General features: G+C 38.4%; 1 protein-coding gene across 3 annotated transcripts in view; it reads left to right on the forward strand.

Moving 5' to 3' along the window:
* The window catches only part of USP15 (ubiquitin specific peptidase 15), a 162,108-nt gene that overhangs the window by 81,882 nt on the left and 58,033 nt on the right, over positions 1 to 22,193 (forward strand). The window contains exon 7 of one of the 3 annotated variants that reach the window (XM_066258885.1): positions 6,582 to 7,667. The exons of the other annotated variants lie outside the window; for them this stretch is intronic. Within the exon in view, the coding sequence (XP_066114982.1) occupies positions 6,582 to 6,888 (307 nt within the window). The 3' untranslated portion in view covers positions 6,889 to 7,667. Of the gene's footprint in view, positions 1 to 6,581; positions 7,668 to 22,193 lie in introns of those variants that run through there. 3 annotated transcript variants of the gene reach the window in all.

A 22,193-nucleotide genomic window follows, 5' to 3' on the forward strand; every position in this document is an offset into this window, starting at 1 on the left:
TAAAATAAACCACAATTTCTTACATAATACATGCAATAAATATTGGTGAAAGAATGTACCACACTAGAGATGAATGGAAGTACAATTAAGTTCCATTCTTCTCTGAATCTGCCAGTTTAATAAGAAACCCAAATATTAAAGCATGAAAAGTTAAGTATCCATTCACTATAAAATGTGAGAAATATAACAATGTCATAAATTGTTAAATGATAGTTCATTAGAATACAAAAAATTTTTTTTGAAATTATTATCTGTGTATGAAAAGACTCCTAGAAAACTAAAAATAAAAGGGAATTTTGCTTATTTCATAAAACATGCCTAAGTAATCAACCAGAATATATAAGTAAACATTATATTTAAGAAATTTTGAATACAAACCAAATAAGATTGGAAGTTGAGGGAATAAAAATCACTATTTGCGTATTATATAATCATCTACATAAAAATCCAGAAACAATCAGCAGACTAGAGCTAAGAAAATTCAGCGTGGTTCTCTAATATAACATTAAACTGTAAAAATTAATAGGTATTTTATATACACAGAGGTGGGCAATCTTTTTTTATAAAGAATAAGGTAATATTTTCAGCTATGTGGGCCATATGGTCTCTGATTCAGCTATAACTGTTGCTACAGCTTGAAAGCAGCCAGAGCCATGTCAACAAATGGGTATGACTGTGTTCCAGTAAAACTTTTTTACAGAAACATATGGCAAACTAGATTTGGCTTGTGAGCCTAGGTTTCTGATTCCTGCTGAATACCATTAGTAACCCACTTTGAAATAACATAACAAAAATTAATCTAATTAGGAATGCATAAAACCTTCATGGAAAAATGTCTTAACTTTATTAGAGACAAAAAGTTATCATGAACTTAGTCTAGTAATGCCTGTATTTCTGAATCTGTCACGTCAGTGCCTATTCAAAATTCTATTTTTTTTTTCTTTCTTTCTTAGAAACTTCACAAATGCATTTTTTTTTTTAATTTAGACCAGGGTAGTCAACCTTTTTATACCTACCGCCCACTTTTGTATCTCTGTTAGTAGTAAAATTTTCTAACAGCCCACCGGTTCCACAGTAATGGTGATTTATAAAGTAGGGAAGTAACTTTATAAAATTTATAAAGCAGAGTTACAGCAAGTTAAAGCATATAATAATAATTACTTACCAAGTACTTTATGTCAGATTTTCACTAAGTTTGGCAGAATAAATCTTTATAAAACAACTTACTATAGTTCAGTCTATCTTTTTATTTATACTTTGGTTGCTCCTCTAACGCCCACCATGAAAGCTGTAACTCCCACTAGTGGGCAGTAGGGACCAGGTTGACTACCACTGGTTTAGACAATTAATTTTAATGGGGTGACTGATTAATTGAGATACATAGATTCAGAGAAAACATCTCCAGGTCATTTTGACATTTTATTATTTGCATACCCATCACCCAAAGTCAGATTGTCTTCTATCACCTTCTATTTGGTTTTTTTTGTGCTCCTCCCCTCCACACACCCCCTCCTGCTCCTCCCTTCCCCTCCCCCTCATAACCACCACACTTTTGTCCATGTTCCTGAGTCTCATTTTTGTGTCCCACGTATGTATGGAATCATACAGTTCTTAGCTTTTTCTGATTTACTTATTTCACTCCATATAATGTTGTCAAGGTTCGTCCATGTTGTCGTAAATGATCCGATGTCATCATTTCTTATGGCTGAGTGTATTCTATTGTATATATATACCAGTTCTTCTTTATTCAGTCATCTATTGAAGAGTTTTTTTGGTTGTTTCTATGTCTTGGCCCCTGTGAACAATACATCAATGAACATGAGGCTGCATGTGTCTTTACGGACTAGTGTGTTTGAGTTTTGGGGGTATATTCCCAGTAGAGGGATTGCTGGGTCATATGGTAGCTCTATTCTTAATTTTTTGAGGAACCACCATACTTTCTTCCATAATGGCTGTACTATTTTACATTCCCACCAACAGTGGATGAGGGTTCCTTTTTCTCCACAGCCTCTCCAACACTTGTTATTACCTGTCTTGTTGATAATAGCTAATTAACAGGTGTGAAGTGGTATCTCATTGTAGTTTTGATTTGCATTTCTCTAATAGCTAATGAAAATAAACATCTTTTCATATATCTGTTGGCCATTTGTATTTTTTCCTGGGAGAAGTATCTTTTCCTGTCCTTTTCCTATTGTTTGCTTGTTTGTTGTTGAGTTTTATGAATTCTTTGTATATTTTGGATATTAGGCCCTTATCTGTGCTGTTGTTTGAAAATATCTTTCATTTAGTTGGCTGTCTGTTTTGTTGTTAGTTTCTCTTGCTGTGCAAAAGCTTCTTAGTCTGATGTAGTCCCATTCATTTATCTTTGCCTTCCCTTCCCTTACCTTTGGAGTCAAATATATAAAGTACTCTTTATTAACCAAGGTCCATGAGTTTAGTACCTATGTTTTCTTCTATGTAATTTGTTGTTTCAGGTCTTATACTTAGGTCTTTGATCCATTTTGAATTAATTTTAGTACAAGGGGACAAACTGTAGTCAAGTTTCATTCTTTTGCATGTGGCTTTCCAGTTTTCCCAGCACCATTTGTTGAAGAAGAGGCTTTCTTTTCTCCATTGTGTGTTGTTGGCCCCTTTATCAAAGATTATTTGACCATATATATATGTGGTTTTATTTCTGGACTTTCTATTCTGTTCCGTTGGTGTGAGTGTCTATTTTTCTGCCAATACCATGCTGTTTTGATTATCGTGACAAATGCATTTTAAAGTTAAGATGTATCAAAAAAACAGTCCAGGGATAGCAACTGTATTTCCCCATGTATAATACACACCCTTTTTTGAAAATTTTGGGGTCTAAAAACTGGATGCGTCTTATAGTGGTTGTAGAGTATTTTACTTGCATTTCCCACTTGAGGAGTTGTATGAATTTTATGATGAATGAAACTTGAATTTAATAACTTTATGTAATACTTTTTTTCCAAATTTCAGGCCCCAAAATTAAGATGCACTTATACATGGGAGCATCTTACACATGGGGAAATACGGTAGTCAGTGTTGACAGGAGGAGGAGGAGGAAGCACTGGACCCATTAGATAATAAGTACTGAAAGCTACAATTATAAAAAAAAAGTATGATGCTAGCAAAATAAAGGCAAGTAGACTGTAATAAACTAGTGAGCTCAGCCTGACCTGTGGTGGCGCAGTGGATAAAGCGTCGACCTGGAAATGCTGAGGTCGCCGGTTCGAAACCCTGGGCTTGCCTGGTCAAGGCACATGTGGGAGTTGATGCTTCCAGCTCCTACCCCCTTCTCTCTCTCTGTCTCTTTCTCCTCTCTCTCCCTCTCTGTCTCTCTCTCCTCTCTAAAAATGAATAAATAAAATAAAAATAAATTAAAAACCGTGCAAGAAAATTAGGCTTTAAAAAAAAAAAAAAAAACTAGTGAGCTCAGAGGAACTTATGTATATATGAGAACTTGATAAGTTTATCACTAGGCAATGAGAAACAGGTTGGTTAAAGCAGACAGATACTTAGATTTTATTAGCAGAGGTGGAAAAAAAGAAAGCAGGATCAGTACCTTAGACATTGTATTCAAAAACAGATTCCAGAAGGAGTAAAGACCCAAATAAGAAATGTAAAGCTTTAAAACCAGTAAGAGATTTTGGAGAACATTTATATCTTAGGAATCACAGAACATAATGTGAAAATTAATGGGTTGGATTATATCAAAATTAAATGTTTCTGTTAAAGGTACCATACACAGAATTAAATGTCAAATGTCAGTTTTGGAAAATTTTAAACCTACATGGGACTAATACAGTGCATAAAGAACTGTGATAAATTAAAGCCAAAAAAAAATAAAAAGTTTTTAAAAAAAGACATGAATAGACAATTTAGAAAATCTTTTTTTTTTTTTTTTTTTTTTTTTAATTGATTTTTAGAGAGAGGGGAGAGAGAGAGAAGGGGGAGGAGCAGGAAGCATCAACTCCCATATGTGCCTTGACCAGGCAAGCCCAGAGTTTCGAACCGGCAACCTCAGTGTTCCAGGTCGACGCTTTATCCCACTGCGCCACCACAGGTCAGGCATGAATAGACAATTTAAATAAGGGGAAGCCCCAGTGCTAACAAGTAGATGAGGATATATCCAAACTCACTAGTAATTAGAAAATTAAAATAAAGCTTAAGATACAACCTAACAGCACCAAAGTGACCATATTTAAAAGATTGCCATACAAAGTATTTAGAGGGTTATAGAAGTCATGTATAATGGTGGGAATATAAACTCCTACCATCATTCTATAAATTAGTCATTAATTAAATCAGGAATGCTTAGTCTCTCTGACCCAGCACCCAGTGAAATTGTTACACAGACCCCTGAGATTACAGTCTTAGCTGCATTGGTAGTGGTAGTGGTTGGGAGGATTTGAAGGCAGCCTAGCTAAGTATCTGTCACAGGTAGAATGAGTAAGAATGGTGATGTGCTGTGGGTACCAGTGCAGCAGGTAAAACTAATAATAGTGAAATCTTTAAAACTGAGAGCTTTAAGACATAAGTTGAGAGAAAAAAATAAAAACAAAATGTGGTTTTAATTCAGTATCATATATGTAAATTTAAAGAGGACATATAAAAATATTTAAGAACAGAGACAGCACTTATAGGGGAGAAAAATGGAGTAAAGATTAGAAAAGAAAAACAGACCCTGGCCAGTGACTCAGTGGATAGAGCGTCAGCCTGGCATTTGGACGTCCCAGGTTCAATTCCCGTCAGGGCACACAAGAGAAGCTACCATCTGCTTCTCTCCTTCCTTTCTCCCTCCTCTTTGTCTTCCCCTCCTGCAGCCAGTAACTCGATTGGTTCAAGCGTTGGCCCAAGGCATTGAGGATAGCTTGGTTGGTCCAAGTGCCTCAGCCTCAAGTGCTAGAAATAGCTCTGTTGATCTGAGCATCAGCCCCAGATGAAGTTGCCAGGTAGATCACAGTTGGGGCACATATGAGACTCTGTCTACCTGCCTCTCAATTGAAAAAAAGGAGGAAAATAGGCTGAGGACTTGTCACTTGTTTTTATTTATATATATATAATTTAAATAAGGATACAGTTTTGCTTTGGATGAGTGCTTATTTCAAAGGAAAAAAGTAGAATTCTGTTTCTTCATTGAAGTCACATTATAAGCACGTGTAATTTAAACAAATTCAACTCCAGCAAACAGCATGTAATTTTAGGCCCTTAAGAAAGAAATTTCAAAATATTAAGATAAAGAGCAGCCTGTTTTTATACACTCAAAATTTCCATCATACCTGTTAGGAGACAACCTCTTGTCCTTAAGATGGTATGGGGATGCTAGTTCTAATAAAAATCCCTAACCTGGTCCTGGCCGGTTGGCTCAGCGGTAGAGTGTCGGCCTAGCGTGCGGAGGACCCGGGTTCGATTCCCGGCCAGGGCACACAGGAGAAGCGCCCATTTGCTTCTCCACCCCTCCGCCGCGCTTTCCTCTCTGTCTCTCTCTTCCCCTCCCGCAGCCAAGGCTCCATTGGAGCAAAGATGGCCCGGGCGCTGGGGATGGCTCTGTGGCCTCTGCCTCAGGCGCTAGAGTGGCTCTGGTCACAACATGGCGACGCCCAGGATGGGCAGAGCATCGCCCCCTGGTGGGCAGAGCGTCGCCCCTGGTGGGCGTGCCGGGTGGATCCCGGTCGGGCGCATGCGAGAGTCTGTCTGACTGTCTCTCCCTGTTTCCAGCTTCAGAAAAATGAAAAAAAAAAAAAAAAAAATCCCTAACCTGAGATCTGTTGGTGCTCATACAGCTTAGCACATAACCAGTTCCTACACAAAGTATCAAAAATCAAGGAAAAGGTATTAAGAGCTATAATATAATATGGTAATAGAAGGATCACCTGTTGAGTTTGTTAAAACACGATTTTTTAGACCCATCCCAAGAATTCTGATTTGGTCTCTTTGGGTCGAGTTCATGAAATGTATTTCTGATAAACTCGCAGATGCTGTTGGTCCAGTCTAAGGATCAAACTTGGAGAAATTCTGTAGGCAGTGTTTTTTAATATGTGCTGTGTGAACCACTGTAGGCAATGACTACCAGGGTCCTCACCTCAGACTAGCAGAGTATAAATCTTTATGGTGATCCCAGGAATCTGCCTTTTAGGTGCTGCTATGAACAATAAAAACTAAGAATACCAATACAGTAGGTATAAGAGAAAGCATGTTAATATCTTAATTGTTTGACTTTTTTATACCACTGAAAACAGAGGAGCTTAAGTGCTCTAAAGATTCTAAAGTTGTACTAGGTCCATTTGGGTCACAATTAAGATCATATATCCTCAGCTGAAGTATAAGTTTTGAACTACCTGACTGAGAAGAATACTAAATATTAAAAAATGTTAAGGGTAAAATATAATTTAGTTTAAAACATATCCTGTAGTTTTATATACACATATATTTATATAAGTATATATACATATATATATAATACACACACACCTTAAAATAACCTAAAATCTATATTAGAAATTTTAATACCTAAAAGAACTTAGAAGTTTTCTTTTTTTTTCTTTTTTCTTTTTTTTGTATTTTTTCTGAAGCTGGAAACGGGGAGAGACAGACAGACTCCCTCATGCGCCCAACCGGGATCCACCCGGCACGCCCACCAGGGGGCGATGCTCTGCTGCGACCAGAGCCACCCCAGCGCCTGGGGCAGAGGCCAAGGAGCCATCCCCAGCGCCCGGGCCATCTTTGCTCCAATGGAGCCTCGGCTGCGGGAGGGGAAGAGAGAGACAGAGAGGAAGGAGAGGGGGAGGGGTGGAAAAGCAGATGGGCGCCTCTCCTGTGTGCCCTGGCCGAGAATTGAACCCGGGACTTCTGCACGCCAGGCCGATGCTATACCACTGAGCCAACCGGCCAGGGCCTAGAAGTTTTCTATCTGCATTTTTCTGCTAAATATCAACATATAATTTGAAATTTTCATCTTTATATTTATGCTATATTTTGAAAGAGTACTCAAGTGCTTAGATTTTTTTTCAGAACTTTTATTTCTAGTATACTTTTAAGTATGTAATTTCTTGCAAGTTCTCAAATACTATCTTTTTCTAAATATACCTGAGAAAATGTATAAACCCTCTTAAATTTTTTCTTTATCCTGTTAAATTTGACCATTTAGTTTCCAAAGAAGTTAGCATCAAGTGGATAATCTGTTCAGTTGGAGATTTGTAGCTAGTTCAGTCTTCCATTTCTAAAAAATTATTTTAGATTAAGCATAGAAGCCTGGAGGGTACTAAACAAAGGAGAAACTAACAGATTACCTCATACTGGAATTCTAGAAAATTTGTTTATTGTTAACACCTTCTTCCTTAGCTATAGCTTAGGTACAACTTTGTTAACAAATTGTGACTTAACTGTACTATTAATTTTTTATGGTTTCATTTTGGTATAGTTATTTCAAAGAATGTCTTTGAGATTATTAATGTTATAGAAATAAAAAGTTTTCAATATTATGGATTTTTTTGAAATTCTTGTGAGGTTAGCATGAGATTTTGATTTAATTCAGATATTTTCATTAATTGCTCAAAAATATTGACAAAAGACATGTGATTAAATCTGGTGAAAAAAAGGCAAGAGTCATTGATTATTATGAAGAGGCAGTTTTCATGGACTAGAAAACAACCAGAAAAGAAACCAAAATCAACCAGAGAAGGATTCAGAGGCTATAAAAAGTCGAATGGAAAACTAAGCCAGTTTTTCTTACTCATATATTATTCCTCTGCCATCTGTGTTGTTCTGATTAACGGAATTCCAATTTGGTGACTGAAACACTAACTATAAACTTAATCTAGTGCCATATTAGTATTTTTGCAGCACTCTGTCCCTGAGTGCTCAGCCTGGAGAGAGAGAACACTTTATAAATAAAACCATTGCATACTACTTTTGGTTGGGATAAATAATATGCACCTAGGTGACTATGCAATATTCTGTTTCTGTTTTTTACAGTTTCAATATTGTACCTGTTTAAATGCAAGTAAAAAAAACTTAACCACATACTACTTTAGAATTTTTTAGAGAGTAACTAAGTCCAATTTGCATATGTAATTGCTGTATTAACTATAAATGGATTTAGAAATGCTAGACATATTTAATTGAAAATTATTAAAATATATGTGGAAACTTTTATCATGTATGGTTTTCATTTTAGCAAAAATTGACCTGAGACTTTTAAAGTCTATATTTATAAGCATGATATTCTCTATTTATTTGAAACAGTAGATTTAGTTATGACAGTTTTGGTTTGGTACTAATGAGGTATATGGTTTACAGAAAATGCATTCTTAAGTCTATTAAAGTGTACAAATTTGTTACCAATTTTAACCTTGTTCAAATACTGGAGATAGGTAATTAAATGATTTCAGTTTGTGGAAGTTGAGTAATGATGCAAGAGCCAGCTTTTCACTCCTTGTCATTCATTTATTTTCATATATTTTAATTTAATATATGAAATTTGAGCCCTGGCCGGTTGGCTCAGCGGTAGAGCGTCGGCCTAGCGTGCGGAGGACCCGGGTTCGATTCCCGGCCAGGGCACATAGGAGAAGCACCCATTTGCTTCTCCACCCCTCTGCCGCGCCTTCCTCTCTGTCTCTCTCTTCCCCTCCCGCAGCCAAGTCTCCATTGCAGCGAGGATGGCCCGGGCGCTGGGGATGGCTCTGTGGCCTCTGCCCCAGGCGCTGGAGTGGCTCTGGTCGCAACATGGCGACGCCCAGGATGGGCAGAGCATCGCCCCCTGGTGGGCAGAGCCTCACCCCTGGTGGGCATGCCGGGTGGATCCCTGTCGGGCGCATGCGGGAGTCTGTCTGACTGTCTCTCCCTGTTTCCAGCTTCAGAAAAAGAAAAAAAAATATATATATATATATATATATTTATGACATTTGAAATGTAACCTATGACCATCAATCTAGGATAATATTTCGAATCTGCAATTTATTATCATTTTTAAAGACATTATAAATTTTTATACTTTTTTCAAACATCTCATTTAATCTTGTTCTCATTATTGTTCTCATTAAGAAAAAGACATTTATGACTTTTTTGAGAATGTAAAGTTTGAAGTAATGGTACATTCCGGTGGTGGGATTCAGCTAGTTCATACCAGTTCAGCAGAATTGATACCTAATTTTTGTTGAGTTTGGCGAACCGGTGGTTAAAATGGCACTTAAAATCAGGGTTCTCTCTAAGGTGGGCACCTGGGTAGCTGCCAATATCAAAATCACAAATTTGCTCTCCTTACTCTTTTTTAACTTTCATCTGCACAACAGTGTATTCTAAGAGCCCATAGTAATGTTCATTTCATCCACAGGTGGAAAACATTTGACAGAACTATGCTTGTAATATTTATTTATTCATTTCATAAAACTCATTATACCTTTGATGAAATACTACATTTTAATTCCCTTGCATTTGTTACTTCAGTAAACAAACATATAAAAAGTGCCAAACCAGCCTGACCAGGCGGTGGTGCAGTACATAGAGTGTCGGACTGGGATGCGGAAGGACCCAGGTTCAAGACCCTGAGGTTGCCAGCTTGAGTGCGGGCTCATCTGGCTTGAGCAAAAAAAAAAAAGTTCACCAGCTTGGACCCAAGGTCACTGGCTTGACCAAGGGGTTACTCCGTCTGCCACGGTCATGGCACGTATGGGAAAGCAATCAATGAACAACTAAGGTGTCGCAACGAAAAACGGATGATTGATGCTTCTCATCTCTCTCCGTTACTGTCTGTCTGTCCCTTTCTATCCCTCTATCTGACTCTCTCTCTCTGTCCCTGTAAAAAATAAAAAAATAAAAATAAATAAATAAATATTTTTAAAAAGTGCCAAACCAGAGGTTGACAAGCTTTCATTGGAGATATCTTAAATAACAGTTTCGTTTTTTGTCAGGTATTATTTAATATTTTTATTAGTATTTTAAAGCTCTTTTTTATAATCTAGTTTTGTGTACCTTTTTTATTGTTCTTATTTAAGTATTAAATGCAGGAAATAGTAAACTGCCTTTTGGTATATCACTTTTTTATCCTTAAAATGGTCACTATAGGCCCTGGCTGGTTGGCTCAGTGGTAGAGCGTCGGCCTGGCGTGCAAAAGTCCCCGGTTCGATTCCCGGCCAGGGCACACAGGAGAAGTGCCCATCTGCTTCTCCACCCCTCCCCCTCTCCTTCCTCTCTGTCTCTCTCTTCCCCTCCCGCAGCGAGGCTCCATTGGAGCAAGGATGGCCCCGGTGCTGGGGATGGCTCCTTGGCCTCTGCCCCAGGCACTGGAGTGGCTGTGGTCACAACAGAGCAACGCCCCGGAGGGGCAGAGAATCGCCCCCTGGTGGGCAGAGTGTCGCCCCCCTGGTGGGCCTGCCGAGTGGATCCCGGTCGGGCGCATGCGGGAGTCTGTCTGACTGTCTCTCCCCGTTTCCAGCTTCAGAAAAATACCCAAAAAAATAAAAAATAAAAATAAATAAAATAAAATGGTCACTATAGCAGAGAACCAGTTAAATTATTTGAATCCCACCACTGGTGACAGCACAATACAACTGCCTTGGATACAATTAAAGATAGGGAACCAAAATTTGGACAGTAATGAGAACTTCAGGCTTAGAGTTATATTCCTTGAGGTAAACATAGTATGTATAAATTATCTAATAAAAAATTTAACGAACTGCCCTGGCTGGATGGCTCGGTTCGTTGCTGCATCATCCTGAAGCCCAGAGATTGCTAGTTGGATCGAAGTCAGGGCACATACAGGAGCAGAGCGATGTTCCTGTTTCTCTCTCTCCCCCTTCCTCTCTAAGATTAATACACTAAAAAAATAATTTTTTTTTTTGTATTTTTCTGAAGCTGGAAACGGGGAGAGACAGTCAGACAGACTCCCGCATGCGCCCGACCAGGATCCACCAGGAGGCAACGCTCTGCCCACTAGGGGCGATGCTCTACCCCTCAGGGGCGTCGCGACAAGAGCCACTCTAGCGCCTGGGGCAGAGGCCAAGGAGCCATCCCCAGCGCCCGGGCCATCTTGGCTCCAATGGAGCCTCGCTGCAGGAGGGGAAGAGAGAGACAGAGAGGAAGGAGAGGGGGAGGGGTGGAGAAGCAGATGGGCGCTTCTCCTGTGTGCCCTAGCCAGGAATCGAACCCGGGACTTCTGCACGCCAGGCTGATGCTCTACCACTGAGCAAACCTGCCAGGGCCAAAAAATAATTTTTTAATATAACAAACTAAATGGTGTCCCTAAATAATGATGTAAAGCAAAACGATCAAACAGAATAATCCTGAAGGTCCAGGAAAACTCAGATCCCATTTTGTCATAAAGGCCAAGGGGAAAAGAGCTAAATGGGAACGGTCAGCATTGCTAAATGTTGCAGGGATTGGGGGGAGAAAAGAAGAGATGCCATGTATTTGATAAGTGGATACAGCATGATGGAAATGAGACATAGATTATAGAGAGGAGGAGGCGATGACACTAGTCAGAAAATGGAACAACTGATATAGATTATTCATCATGAAAGGTACTGAAACAAGAAAGATAATTAAGGTGGCACTTGGTAGGAAAGGCAGGCATCCTGGAGAAGGAAAGTACTTTACATATAAATCTTTTCATTCTTTAAATATACACATTCTTTCCTAGGTATTTGATACGTAAAGAGAAAGGCATCATAATAATGTTAGAATGCAATTCTTGTGTAGTGCTATTTACCAATAAATGACTTTTTTTTTTCAGGGTTATTTTTTACTTACCCAAACTCTAAATCCTTTTTGTTAATGCTTGTGTTTACACATAAACACACTCCCATAACTCTTTACTTTGAGGTTCTTCAATTTAGCATTTATCAAGATCTTGTGTGGATATGCAGTTTCCTTTGAAGTGCTGAAAATACAAATTGACTAATCTTTCCTTCATCTAAACACTGTTACATACTTTGTGTTGTAGAACGATAATGTATAATCTAGTACCATGTCTCCCAAATTTTACCAAAGAAAGCATGGTAACTGTCAAGTTCATAAAGTAGTATTTGATTCAGTATTTAAAGGCCATTTCCAAATTTAATTGAAGTTATAAAATTTAGTGTATTTTATGCATAAGTGAAAGTGTACAGTTCTCATATAGATGCTTGATATTCACAGGTACTGAAAAATTATGGGGTTTCTTATTTCTTCCTTTTTTCCCTGGTTTATTCCTAAAAGGAATTGAGCATTTTATAGTTACATGTATAAGTCAGAGTTAACTATAGGAATCAGTACAGAAATCAGGGCAAATGGAAAATAAACATAGTCACAGTAAGATAGAAGCAGAGAAGAATTTAGGTGAAAGGTGTAGTAAGGGCTTTTGAAGATACTAAACTTAAATTACAAATGTATGAACTTTTTTTTAAGATCCTAATTCAAAATAATCAGTTGGAGGAGATAATAATTGGGTTAAAATTGAACATGAACTGAGTATTAGACTGGAACCAGTAGTGGTATCAAAACTAAGTGTCTTGGCCCTGGCCAGTTGGCTCCGTGATAGAACATTGGCCAAGCATGTGGATGTCCTGGGTTCAGTTCCCAGTCAAGGCACACAGGAGACGTGAACATCTGCTTCTCCACCCCTTTCTTTCTCTCTTTCTCTCTCTCTCTCTTCTTCTCCCATAGCCATGGCTCAGTTGATTCAAGGGCATTGGCCCAGGGCACTGTGGTAGGCTCCATGGAGCCTCTGCCTCAGGTGCTAAGAGTACTTTCATGCTTGGGTGGCCCCAGCTGGGCAGAGGATTGGCCCCAGACAGGGTTGCCTGGCAGATCCCGGTCAGAGCACATGTGGGAGCCAGTCTCTACTTCCCTTCTCTCACTTAAATAAATAAGTAAATAAACATTTCTTACCTATTAGGGATGCATACTGTAGTATTTTCTTTTTTTTTTTTTTTTTTTTTTATTTTATTTTATTTATTCATTTTAGAGAGGAGAGAGAGAGAGGAGAGAGAGAGAGAGAAGGGGGGAGGAGCTGGAAGCATCAACTCCCATATGTGCCTTGACCAGGCAAGCCCAGGGTTTCGAACCGGCAACCTCAGCATTTCCAGGTCGACACTTTATCCACTGTGCCACCACAGGTCAGGCCATACTGTAGTATTTTCAAGTGAAATTATGAATGTCCGATTCTTTAAAATAGTTCAGAAAAAAGTATGGGGGAGGCTGAGGAGATTATAGATAAAACAAAAGTGCCAGAATGTTAGTTTTTGAAGCTGAATGACTTATACTGGGTACATGAGAGCTTGTATATGTTTGGAAACTTCCGTAATAAGTTGAAAATAGCTTGACCAGGTGGTGGCACAGTGCATAGGGCATTGGCCTGGGATGCTTAGGATCCAGGTTTAAAACCCTGAAGTCACTGGCTTGAGAGCTGGTTCATCTGGCTTAAACCCAAAGGTTACTGGCTTGAGCATGGGTCACTGGCTTGGCTGGCGGCCCTCCCCTGCTACCCCCATCAAGGCACATATGAGAAAGCAATCAATGAACAACTAAGGTGCCTCAATGAAGAGTTGATACTTTTCATCTCTCCCTTGTCTCTTTCCCTGTCTCTCTCTTTCTCTCACACACAAAAAAATTATAATATTTTAAAAATGGATGGTAAGCCCTGACCAGTTGCCTCAGTGGTAGAGTGTTGGCTTGAGTGTGGAAGTCCTGGGTTCAATTCCCAACCAGGGCACTCAGGAGAAGTGCCCATCTGCTTCTCCACCCTTCCCCCCTCTCTTTTCTGTCTCTCTCTTCCCCTCCTGCAGCCAAGGCTCCATTGGAGCAAAGTTGGCCCAGGCACTAAGGATGACTCCATGGCCTCCACCTCAGGCGCTAGAATGACTCCGGTTGCAACAGAGCAATGCCCCAGATGGGCAGAGCATCACCCCCTAGTGGGCATGCTGGGAGGATCTCGTTTGGGCACATGCAGGAGTCTGTCTCTCTGCCTCCCGGCTTCTCACTTCAGAAAAATACAAAAAAAAAAAAAAAAAAAAAGGGATGATAGTTTTGATGCTGAGATTCATAATGGCTAAAGTATGGTAATATCATTTTTCATAATGGAATGTTTTATGTTATAAATACCATAATTCACAGTAAAAATAAGGAACAAAACAGATTATGAGAAACAATTTACATATCACTTTCCTTCAACTCACTTTTGTTTATCTTTAAGTACCTAACACCCTGCCTGACACAGCAGAAGCACATATATAAACAACTTGTTGAACTGAACTAACCTGTTCCTCACAACAGTAAAAGTGTTTAATTTTTCAAGAGATTTAGGCCCTGGTCAGTTGGCTCAGTGGTGGAGTGTTGGCCTGGCATGTGGATATCCTGGGTTCAATTCCTGGTCAGGGCATGCAGGAGAAGTGCCCATCTGCTTCTTCCCCTCCCCCTCTTGCTTCTCTCTCTCCCCCTCTCTATCTCTCTCCCCACCCCTACTTTCCCCGCTTCCTGCAGCCACAGCTAGATTCAAGCAAGTTGGCCCCGGGTGCCAAGGATGGCTCCATGGCCTCTGCTTCAGGAACTAAGAAGATCTGCATTGCTGAGCAACAGAGCAACGCCCCAGATGGGCAGAGTATCACCCTGTAATGGGCTTGTGGGGTGGATCCTAGTCAGGGCACATGCAGGAGTCTGTCTCTGCCTTTGCTTCTCTCACTGAATTAAAGAAAATAAAGAGAGATTTAATTTTTTCTTTAAGGATATATTTTAGGATGATTGTTAAAAATGGGGAAAGTTACTTTTGTGGGGTTTTTTAAGATAATTTTTGTTTTATAATATTAGATTTTAAATAATTGTTTGCTGTGTCAGCTTTCTGACTTCTATTTTGGTTACTCAGTATGGTATTAAATTTCTTAGTATGTTAAATATTCAGTTAATTCACCAAGAATAAGCCATTTCCTATTGAATTAAGAAGTTTAACCAAATCTTGAATTTTATGCTTTCTGTTAAAACAATGGAAATAGGGAAATTCAAATAATACATTCAGTTGTTAGTGATAAAGTTTAATATTTATCTCTTTATGAAATTATTTCACCTGCATTTATGAAATTTTACCTTTACTGTCTAGTTTAAGAGATAAATCTCTGCCTTACATTACATCTACCTCAAACTAGTAAAATTTAGTTTAACACTAGGTTAGTTAAATTTTGTATCTAATCTATGGCTTAATATCTATGTGTAATATTCTCTCTCTTTTAGTTTTGTGACTGAGACAGAGAGAGGGACAGACAGACAGGAAGGGAGAGAGATAAGAAGTATCAATTCTTTGTTTTAGCACCTTAGTTGTTCATTGATTGCTTTCTCATATGTACCTTGACTGGAGGCGGGGGCTGCAGAAGAGCAAGCAACCCTTTTCTAAAGCCAACGACCCTGCGCTCAAGCCAGCGACCGTGGGGTCATCTCTGTGATTCCATGCTCAAGCCAGGAACCCCATGCTCAAGCTAGTGAGCCTGCAATCAAGCCGGATTAGCCTGTGCTCAAGCCGGCAACCTTAGGGTTTCAAACTGGGTCCTCTGAGTCCCATTCCAATGCTCTATCCGTTGCACCACCAACTGGTCAGGTTCTATGTGTAATATTCTAAGCGTTTTTCTTTCTTCTCTCTTGAGAAAACCACTAGAGCAGAGTTGCTAATGCACAGTGTAATATCCAAATTACATCAAAGGAAGAGAGCTCAAGGGCTCAGGTTATAGTCCACAGACTGACTAGTCAACCCTTTAAAAAAACTCAACATAGGTTAGCTAGATTGATCTATGTATAATCTAGGTCAGAAGATGGAAACAGAATAGATAAGTGATCAATAATGTCTAACAGCATTCGAAGTGTTACTATATTTTAAAATTACCCATGCACTATATTCATCCTTCTCTCTCTAATCATGTTATTTAAGGACAATCTCCACCAAAGTTAGATATCCCAATGCTTTCTCTACCTTGCTTTCTCTTCTATTTTCTCTCTCCTACCTTTACAAATGCCTACCATACTGCCACAATTTAGTAGACACTCAAGTAACACTCCATTCTTTTCTTTTTTTCAGAATTATCTTCCCCCAACCTGTAAATATAAACAAATCTCTCCTGTATTTAAAAAAAGAAAAAAAGCCATAAGCATCATCCCCCAAATATCATAATTTTTGTTTTGACAACCAACTAATTTGTTTTAAAAAGCAATATTCACAGGCTAGTTCAATGGTAGAACGTCGGCCTGGTGTGTGGAAGTCCCAGATTCGATTCCCAGCCAGGGCACACAGGACAAGTGCCCATCTGCTTCTCCACCCTTCCCTCTCTACTTTTTCTCTGTCTCTCTCTTCCCCTCCCACAGCCAAGGCTCACAGGAGCAAAGTTGGCCCAGGCACTGAGGATGGCTCCATGGCTTCCGCCTCAGGTGCTAGAATGGCTCTGGTTGCAGTGGAGCAATGCCTCAGATGGGCAGAGCATCGACCCCTGGTGGGCATGCCAGGTGGATTCCAGTCAGGCGCATGCTGGAGTCTGTCTCTCTGCCTCCCCGCTTCTCACTTCAGAAAAATACAAAAAAAAAAAAAAATGCAATATTCACTAGTCTTTATTACCTAGTCAGAATTTAAGAAAATTCTTCTTTGACTTTTTTTTAATCTACTGTAGTTTATTTGACCTCTCTTTAAAACTTCTTTTTTTGCAAACTTCTAAAGAATTTCTCTTAATTTGAATCCCTTATAACATTTTTTCAAGTATTACTTTCACCTCTCTGACCAATCCTCTGGCTGATTGGCTCTCTCCCTCTCCTGGTTTGCTGTGTTAGGTCAAGCAGGTTGTGTACTTCACAGCTCTGAGGGGATTGTTCACATTGTAATTTATGTAAAAGGCTCTTCTTGGCACTGTGCATTATACAACTTCACAGACAGTATGCAACAGTTCTTCTCACACTTGAAATGCGTTAATACTCCACTAATTTTCATCTGATGATCTCTCCTTTCTGGGCATAATAGGCTCTCAAAATCAGTGATGGACTCTATGCCAGGCCTGTTTGTTAGCCGAACTGACACAGATATGCCTTTCTATATTTCTAGCCTGGAGCTCGGAGTTTCAGATTTTTCCTAAATGTCTTGTAGGACTCACCATGTCAGATTGAACTCAAAATCTTTTTAACCCACATTCTCGCAACATAAACTGTATCCCTATCCTGTATTCTTTATTTCAGTACTATCTGAGAACCATCTTGAGATCTTCCTTTAACCATATTTCTTTTATTTAATTAGTCAACAAGTTTTACGGATTCTACCTCCTAAACCCAAAATTTTGAAATGTTTTGATTTCATACCCCCTTAAATTCTTAAAAATTATTAAGGACCCAAAGAACTTCGGTCATGTGGGTTATATCTTTTGATACATATATTTTTAAAATTCAAAATAAAAATTTTAATATTCATTTATAAATAATACAAATTATATTTTGACATAAGTAATATTTTTTGAAAAATAACTATTTTCAGCCCTGGTTGGTTTGGCTTAGTGGATAGAATATTGGCCCAGCATATGAACTTTCCAGTTTCAATTCCCAGTCCAGTCCAGGCACTGAAGAGAAGTCACCATCTGCTTCTCTTCTCCTCCCTCCCCCCATTTTCTCCCTCTTCCCTACCCACAGCCAGTGGCTCAATTGGTTTGAGCATTGGCCCCTGGTGCTGAGTATACCTCAGTTGGTATGGGCATCAACCCCAGACAGGGGTTGCCAGGTGGATCAAATTTGGGGCACATGTGGAAGTCTTATCTCCCCTCCTCTCACTTAAGAAAAAATAACTTATTTTCCAAAACAAAAATTTACTGAGAACCATAGAATGATTCTACAGTTCTGCCAATTTCTTTAATACTTGACTAAATGAAAAATAGCTAAATTCTCTTAGATGCTTCTGCAATTTATTGTGATATATTATTTGGAGCATATGTCCAGCCTCGCACAAATATGTAGTTGGTACAGGGAGAAGTTTTTTGAAGTAGTTGATACCACATTAGAATTCAGCCAGTGGTAGTTTAATGATGAAAGGTTAATTGCAGCCCTGGCCAGTTGGCTCAGCGGTAGAGTGTCAACCCGGCATGTGAAGTCTTGGGTTCCATTTCCGGTCAGGGCACACAGGAAACGTGACCATCTCCTTCTCCTCCCACCCTTCTTCCTTCTTTCTCTTTGTTTCCCTTCTCCTCCAGCCATGGCTTGATTGATTCGAGCATGTGGGCCCTAGATGCTGAGAATGGCTCTTTCCAGCCTCTGCTTCAAGTACTAAAAATAGCCAAGCATCGGCCCAAGATGGGGGTCACCGGGTGGATCCCAGTCAGGGTGCATGCTGGAGTCTGTCTCTATCTCCCCTACACTCACATAAAAAAAAAAAAAAAAAAAAGATTAATTGCAATGTGAAATCTGAAGTCATGTCAATGAATTTGTTAATCTTTTACATTAAAATCTATTGTGTAACTTTCATGCAGTGAAAGATGTTGATTCACTAAGTTATGCAGGTATTCTAAATGTTGACATATTTCATTATTCAGTATATTATTAAAATCATACTTGTTAAAACATCACCAATTTTATGACAAAAGTTTAAGTACTGGGGAGCTCTCAAGCTCACTGTGGCCAGGTTTTCTGAAGTTTTATTTTTTTGGTTGAACATTTGAATTTTATCATTGGCAACAAATACTTTTAAGTTATTTTCCTTGAAGTAACAGGCTCTCTTGTATTTTTGAGAAACTGTCTGCCAAATAGCCTTTTATGTAACAGAGTGAAAAGAGTGGTGTCATGAGAAGAGTGTTCAGGTAATTGACAAGTCTTTCCTCCGGTGACAACCATGTTACTTCAGTATGTAACAGATGTGCTTTATGAAAACTTCCAGATTTATTACAGTGTTAAAAGAAGTTTAAGGGTCATGAATTAACAAAATCAGTAATTTTTCTTTTTCACCATGGATATTCTAAAGTGCAACTATATTTTCTACTGTGGGGGTGGAGGTGTAGTAAAAAATACAGGAGTATATGATTCCAGTATATACTTTCGTGCTAGTGTTTTAATTCTTGCTAATATGTCAGTACTTTTACCGACCATTGTTTTTACACTGTCCGTGCAAATATCCACCCAGTGAAAGAAGTCAAATAACATTTAAATAATACTTTGGTGTTTACAAAAATAATTTTGACCTCATAGATGGACACCCTGAAAGGATCTTCAAGTCCCATAACAGTCCCTGGACTGTACTTTGAGAAATATTTTCTAAACATTCAAGACATCTTGCTCTTGCCAACCCCACTTTCTTTCCCCAGCCTTTATTAATTCTCACCTTTGTTATTTTTATAGTTTCCTAAGTGGCCTTCCAGTCTTCAGTCTCTTTCTCTTCCCCAGGAGTTACCTTTCTAGAGTATAAATCTGATTATGTTGATGCCCTATTAAAATCTTTCAACTTGCCCTAGCACAACTGGATAAAATCCAGATTCTTCATAGGACATTAAAAGATCCTTTGTTATCATACCTACCTTACTGACTTTTCTTCCTATCACTACGTACTTCCTGCACTTGCAGCCAAACCAAAGTTATTAATTCCCTAAACACCACATAATATCTGTAGTTACATACATTTGCATGTGCTGTTCTTTCTACCTGGAAAACTCTCACTTTCAGTTCCCACCTACTCCTCCATCTATGCAAATTATTTTAAAATTACTGCATGTTACTACCCACAAAATTTTATATTTTGTTATAATTTTAAACTTTGTTATAGGATTTACACTGTTTTATAGTTATTTTGCTTATGTATGTTTTTCTTCCAATAATTTCTGAGCTCTTTCAGGTCAAGTGCCGTGTCTGTCTATATATTCCTAGTACTTACCAAGTGTAAGTACTTTAATAATCATTTAATTAATGATATAAATAATGTTTGAATGTTTTAATGAATTCCATGGAAACTTCTCATACTATGCGTAGGTAGAGTTGCTAATGAACAATAAAAAGGCCACCTACGGGCAGAAAAAAATAATATACAGGATGGGGCAAAAGTAGGTTCATAGTTGAGTACACGAGGAACAGTTTATTCTTGTATTATTCAATCATTACTATATTTTTTTATTTTTTTATTTTTTCCAAGTGAGAGGAGGAAAGATAGATTACCTAATGCGCTCTGACTAGGATCCACCTGGCAACCCCTGTCTGGGGTTGGTGTTTTTCCCATCTGGGATCATGCTTGCAAGTGAGCTATTTTTATTTTTAGCACCTAAATTAGAGACTCCACGGAGCCATCCTCAGCACCTGGGCCAGTGCACTCTAATCAGTAGAGTCATGGCTATAGGAGGGGAAGAGAAAGAGAGGGAGAAGGGGGAGAGGGAGGGTTGGAAAAGCAGATGGGCGCTTCTGTTTGCCCTGACTGGGAGTCAAACCCAGGACATCTACTTGCCCAGCAGATGCTCTACTGCTGAGCCATCCACTAGGGCTTATATTATTTTCTATGCAATCAACTGTAAACCTACTTTTGCCCACCATGTATATCTGTCTCAGCCACTTTATTAAATGAAGTAATTTATTTTTTATTCCTATAATTTTTGCTATAAGTAAAATTCAGGGCAATATTTTGGTTTATATCTATATTCTTGAAAAGTTATAATGAATTGAATTAAATTATAGTCAAACAAGTCACATTTGAAAAACTAATCTAATTTATTATACCTCCGTGTCTAATAAATTGAGTGTTTTTCTAATATAGCATTCTTAAAAGAAAGAGAAAATGTGAGGATATACCTATATTTTTATTAATATTTTAAAACTAGTATACCATAGGCCCTGGCCGGTTGGCTCAGATCCGCCTGGCGTGCAGAGGCCCCGGGTTCTATTCCCGGCCAGGGCACATAGGAGAAGCGCCCATCTGCTTCTCCACCCCTCCCCCTCTCCTTCCTCTCTGTCTCTTGGAGCAAAGATGGCCCTCCTTGGCCTCTGCCCCAGGCGCTAGAGTGGCTCTGGTCGTGACATAGCAACGCCCTGGAGGGCAGAGCGTCGCCCCCTGATGGGCGTGCAGGGTGGATCCCTGTCGGGCTCATGCGGGAGTCTGTCTGTCTCTCCCCGTTCCTAGCTTCAGAAAAATACAAAAAAAAAAAAAATTAAAACTAGTATACCATAAATATGAGGATTATAAAATTACCTTATAAATAGTTCTCTACCTAGTTTTATATTAAAATTTGGTTGGTTGTATTTTGTGCTTAATATAGTAAAATAAAATCTTGTAAGGTTCTTCTGTCAGAAAGACACCTAAATATTAATAGAAGTTTCACTTAATGTAATCTACCTATATATAGCCTGTACCAACAAAAAGAACCTTTATTTATTCCTCTGTCTCTAAAATTAATAAATGCTTAAAGAGAAGTTTCTTTAAAATGAAGAAAAATTTTACAAAGATTTTGTAATAGATAAATCTTTAAAACTTAAATAAAAGTTTTTATATGTAAAAAATACTCTTACCTACCTTTTATTTTGCATAATGCATTGCAAGTACGAAGATTTAGTTAAATCCATATTACTAAAAGCTGGTTTTATAAATTACACTTTCCTACCCATTGACCATTTTATTGTTCATTAGCACCTAAGTGGAGGAAATAAAATAATTTAAAAACAAATCACTTTTGACCTCACTAATTTAGAATGTATGATGACTGAGATATCAGACTGAAAGTTATCTTTAAACAGACCATGGGCTAGATGTTGCCTAGTAAATTAAAATTGTTTAAGAAATTAAAGCGGAAATTAAATCTTTCATAGACCTTTAAGTACTTTACAGTGTATTTGTTGATTATAAATCATACCTTTAAATCATATTAGTTGATTAAAAACTAATGCTGTAATTGATTCGAAGTTAATAATTGCCATTTCTCCCAAAGATTCTGAATTAGTGAGGTATATAAAATATAGTCAGATTTTCCCTGACCGCCCTCCCACCCCCAAGATAACTTTAATCAAAAATTACTTTTGGATATTATGTTTGGAATTCTTATTCTATCCCTATTGCTTTACATTTTAAAAAATTGGTAAATCAGAGAGATCTGTGTCGATATTGGATATAATTAGAATGCCACGGTACCTATTAAGACACAAAGTAGGTTTTATTTACATGCTTCCTTAAAAATTAGTATTTTAATTCCATTGATTTAAGGGATATTGATTGTAAAATATTCATAATGGTTACCTGAACTTGGAAA

The sequence above is a fragment of the Saccopteryx bilineata genome, chromosome 2 (genome assembly GCF_036850765.1).
Source record: "Saccopteryx bilineata isolate mSacBil1 chromosome 2, mSacBil1_pri_phased_curated, whole genome shotgun sequence".
Classification (NCBI taxonomy): Eukaryota; Metazoa; Chordata; class Mammalia; order Chiroptera; family Emballonuridae; genus Saccopteryx; species Saccopteryx bilineata.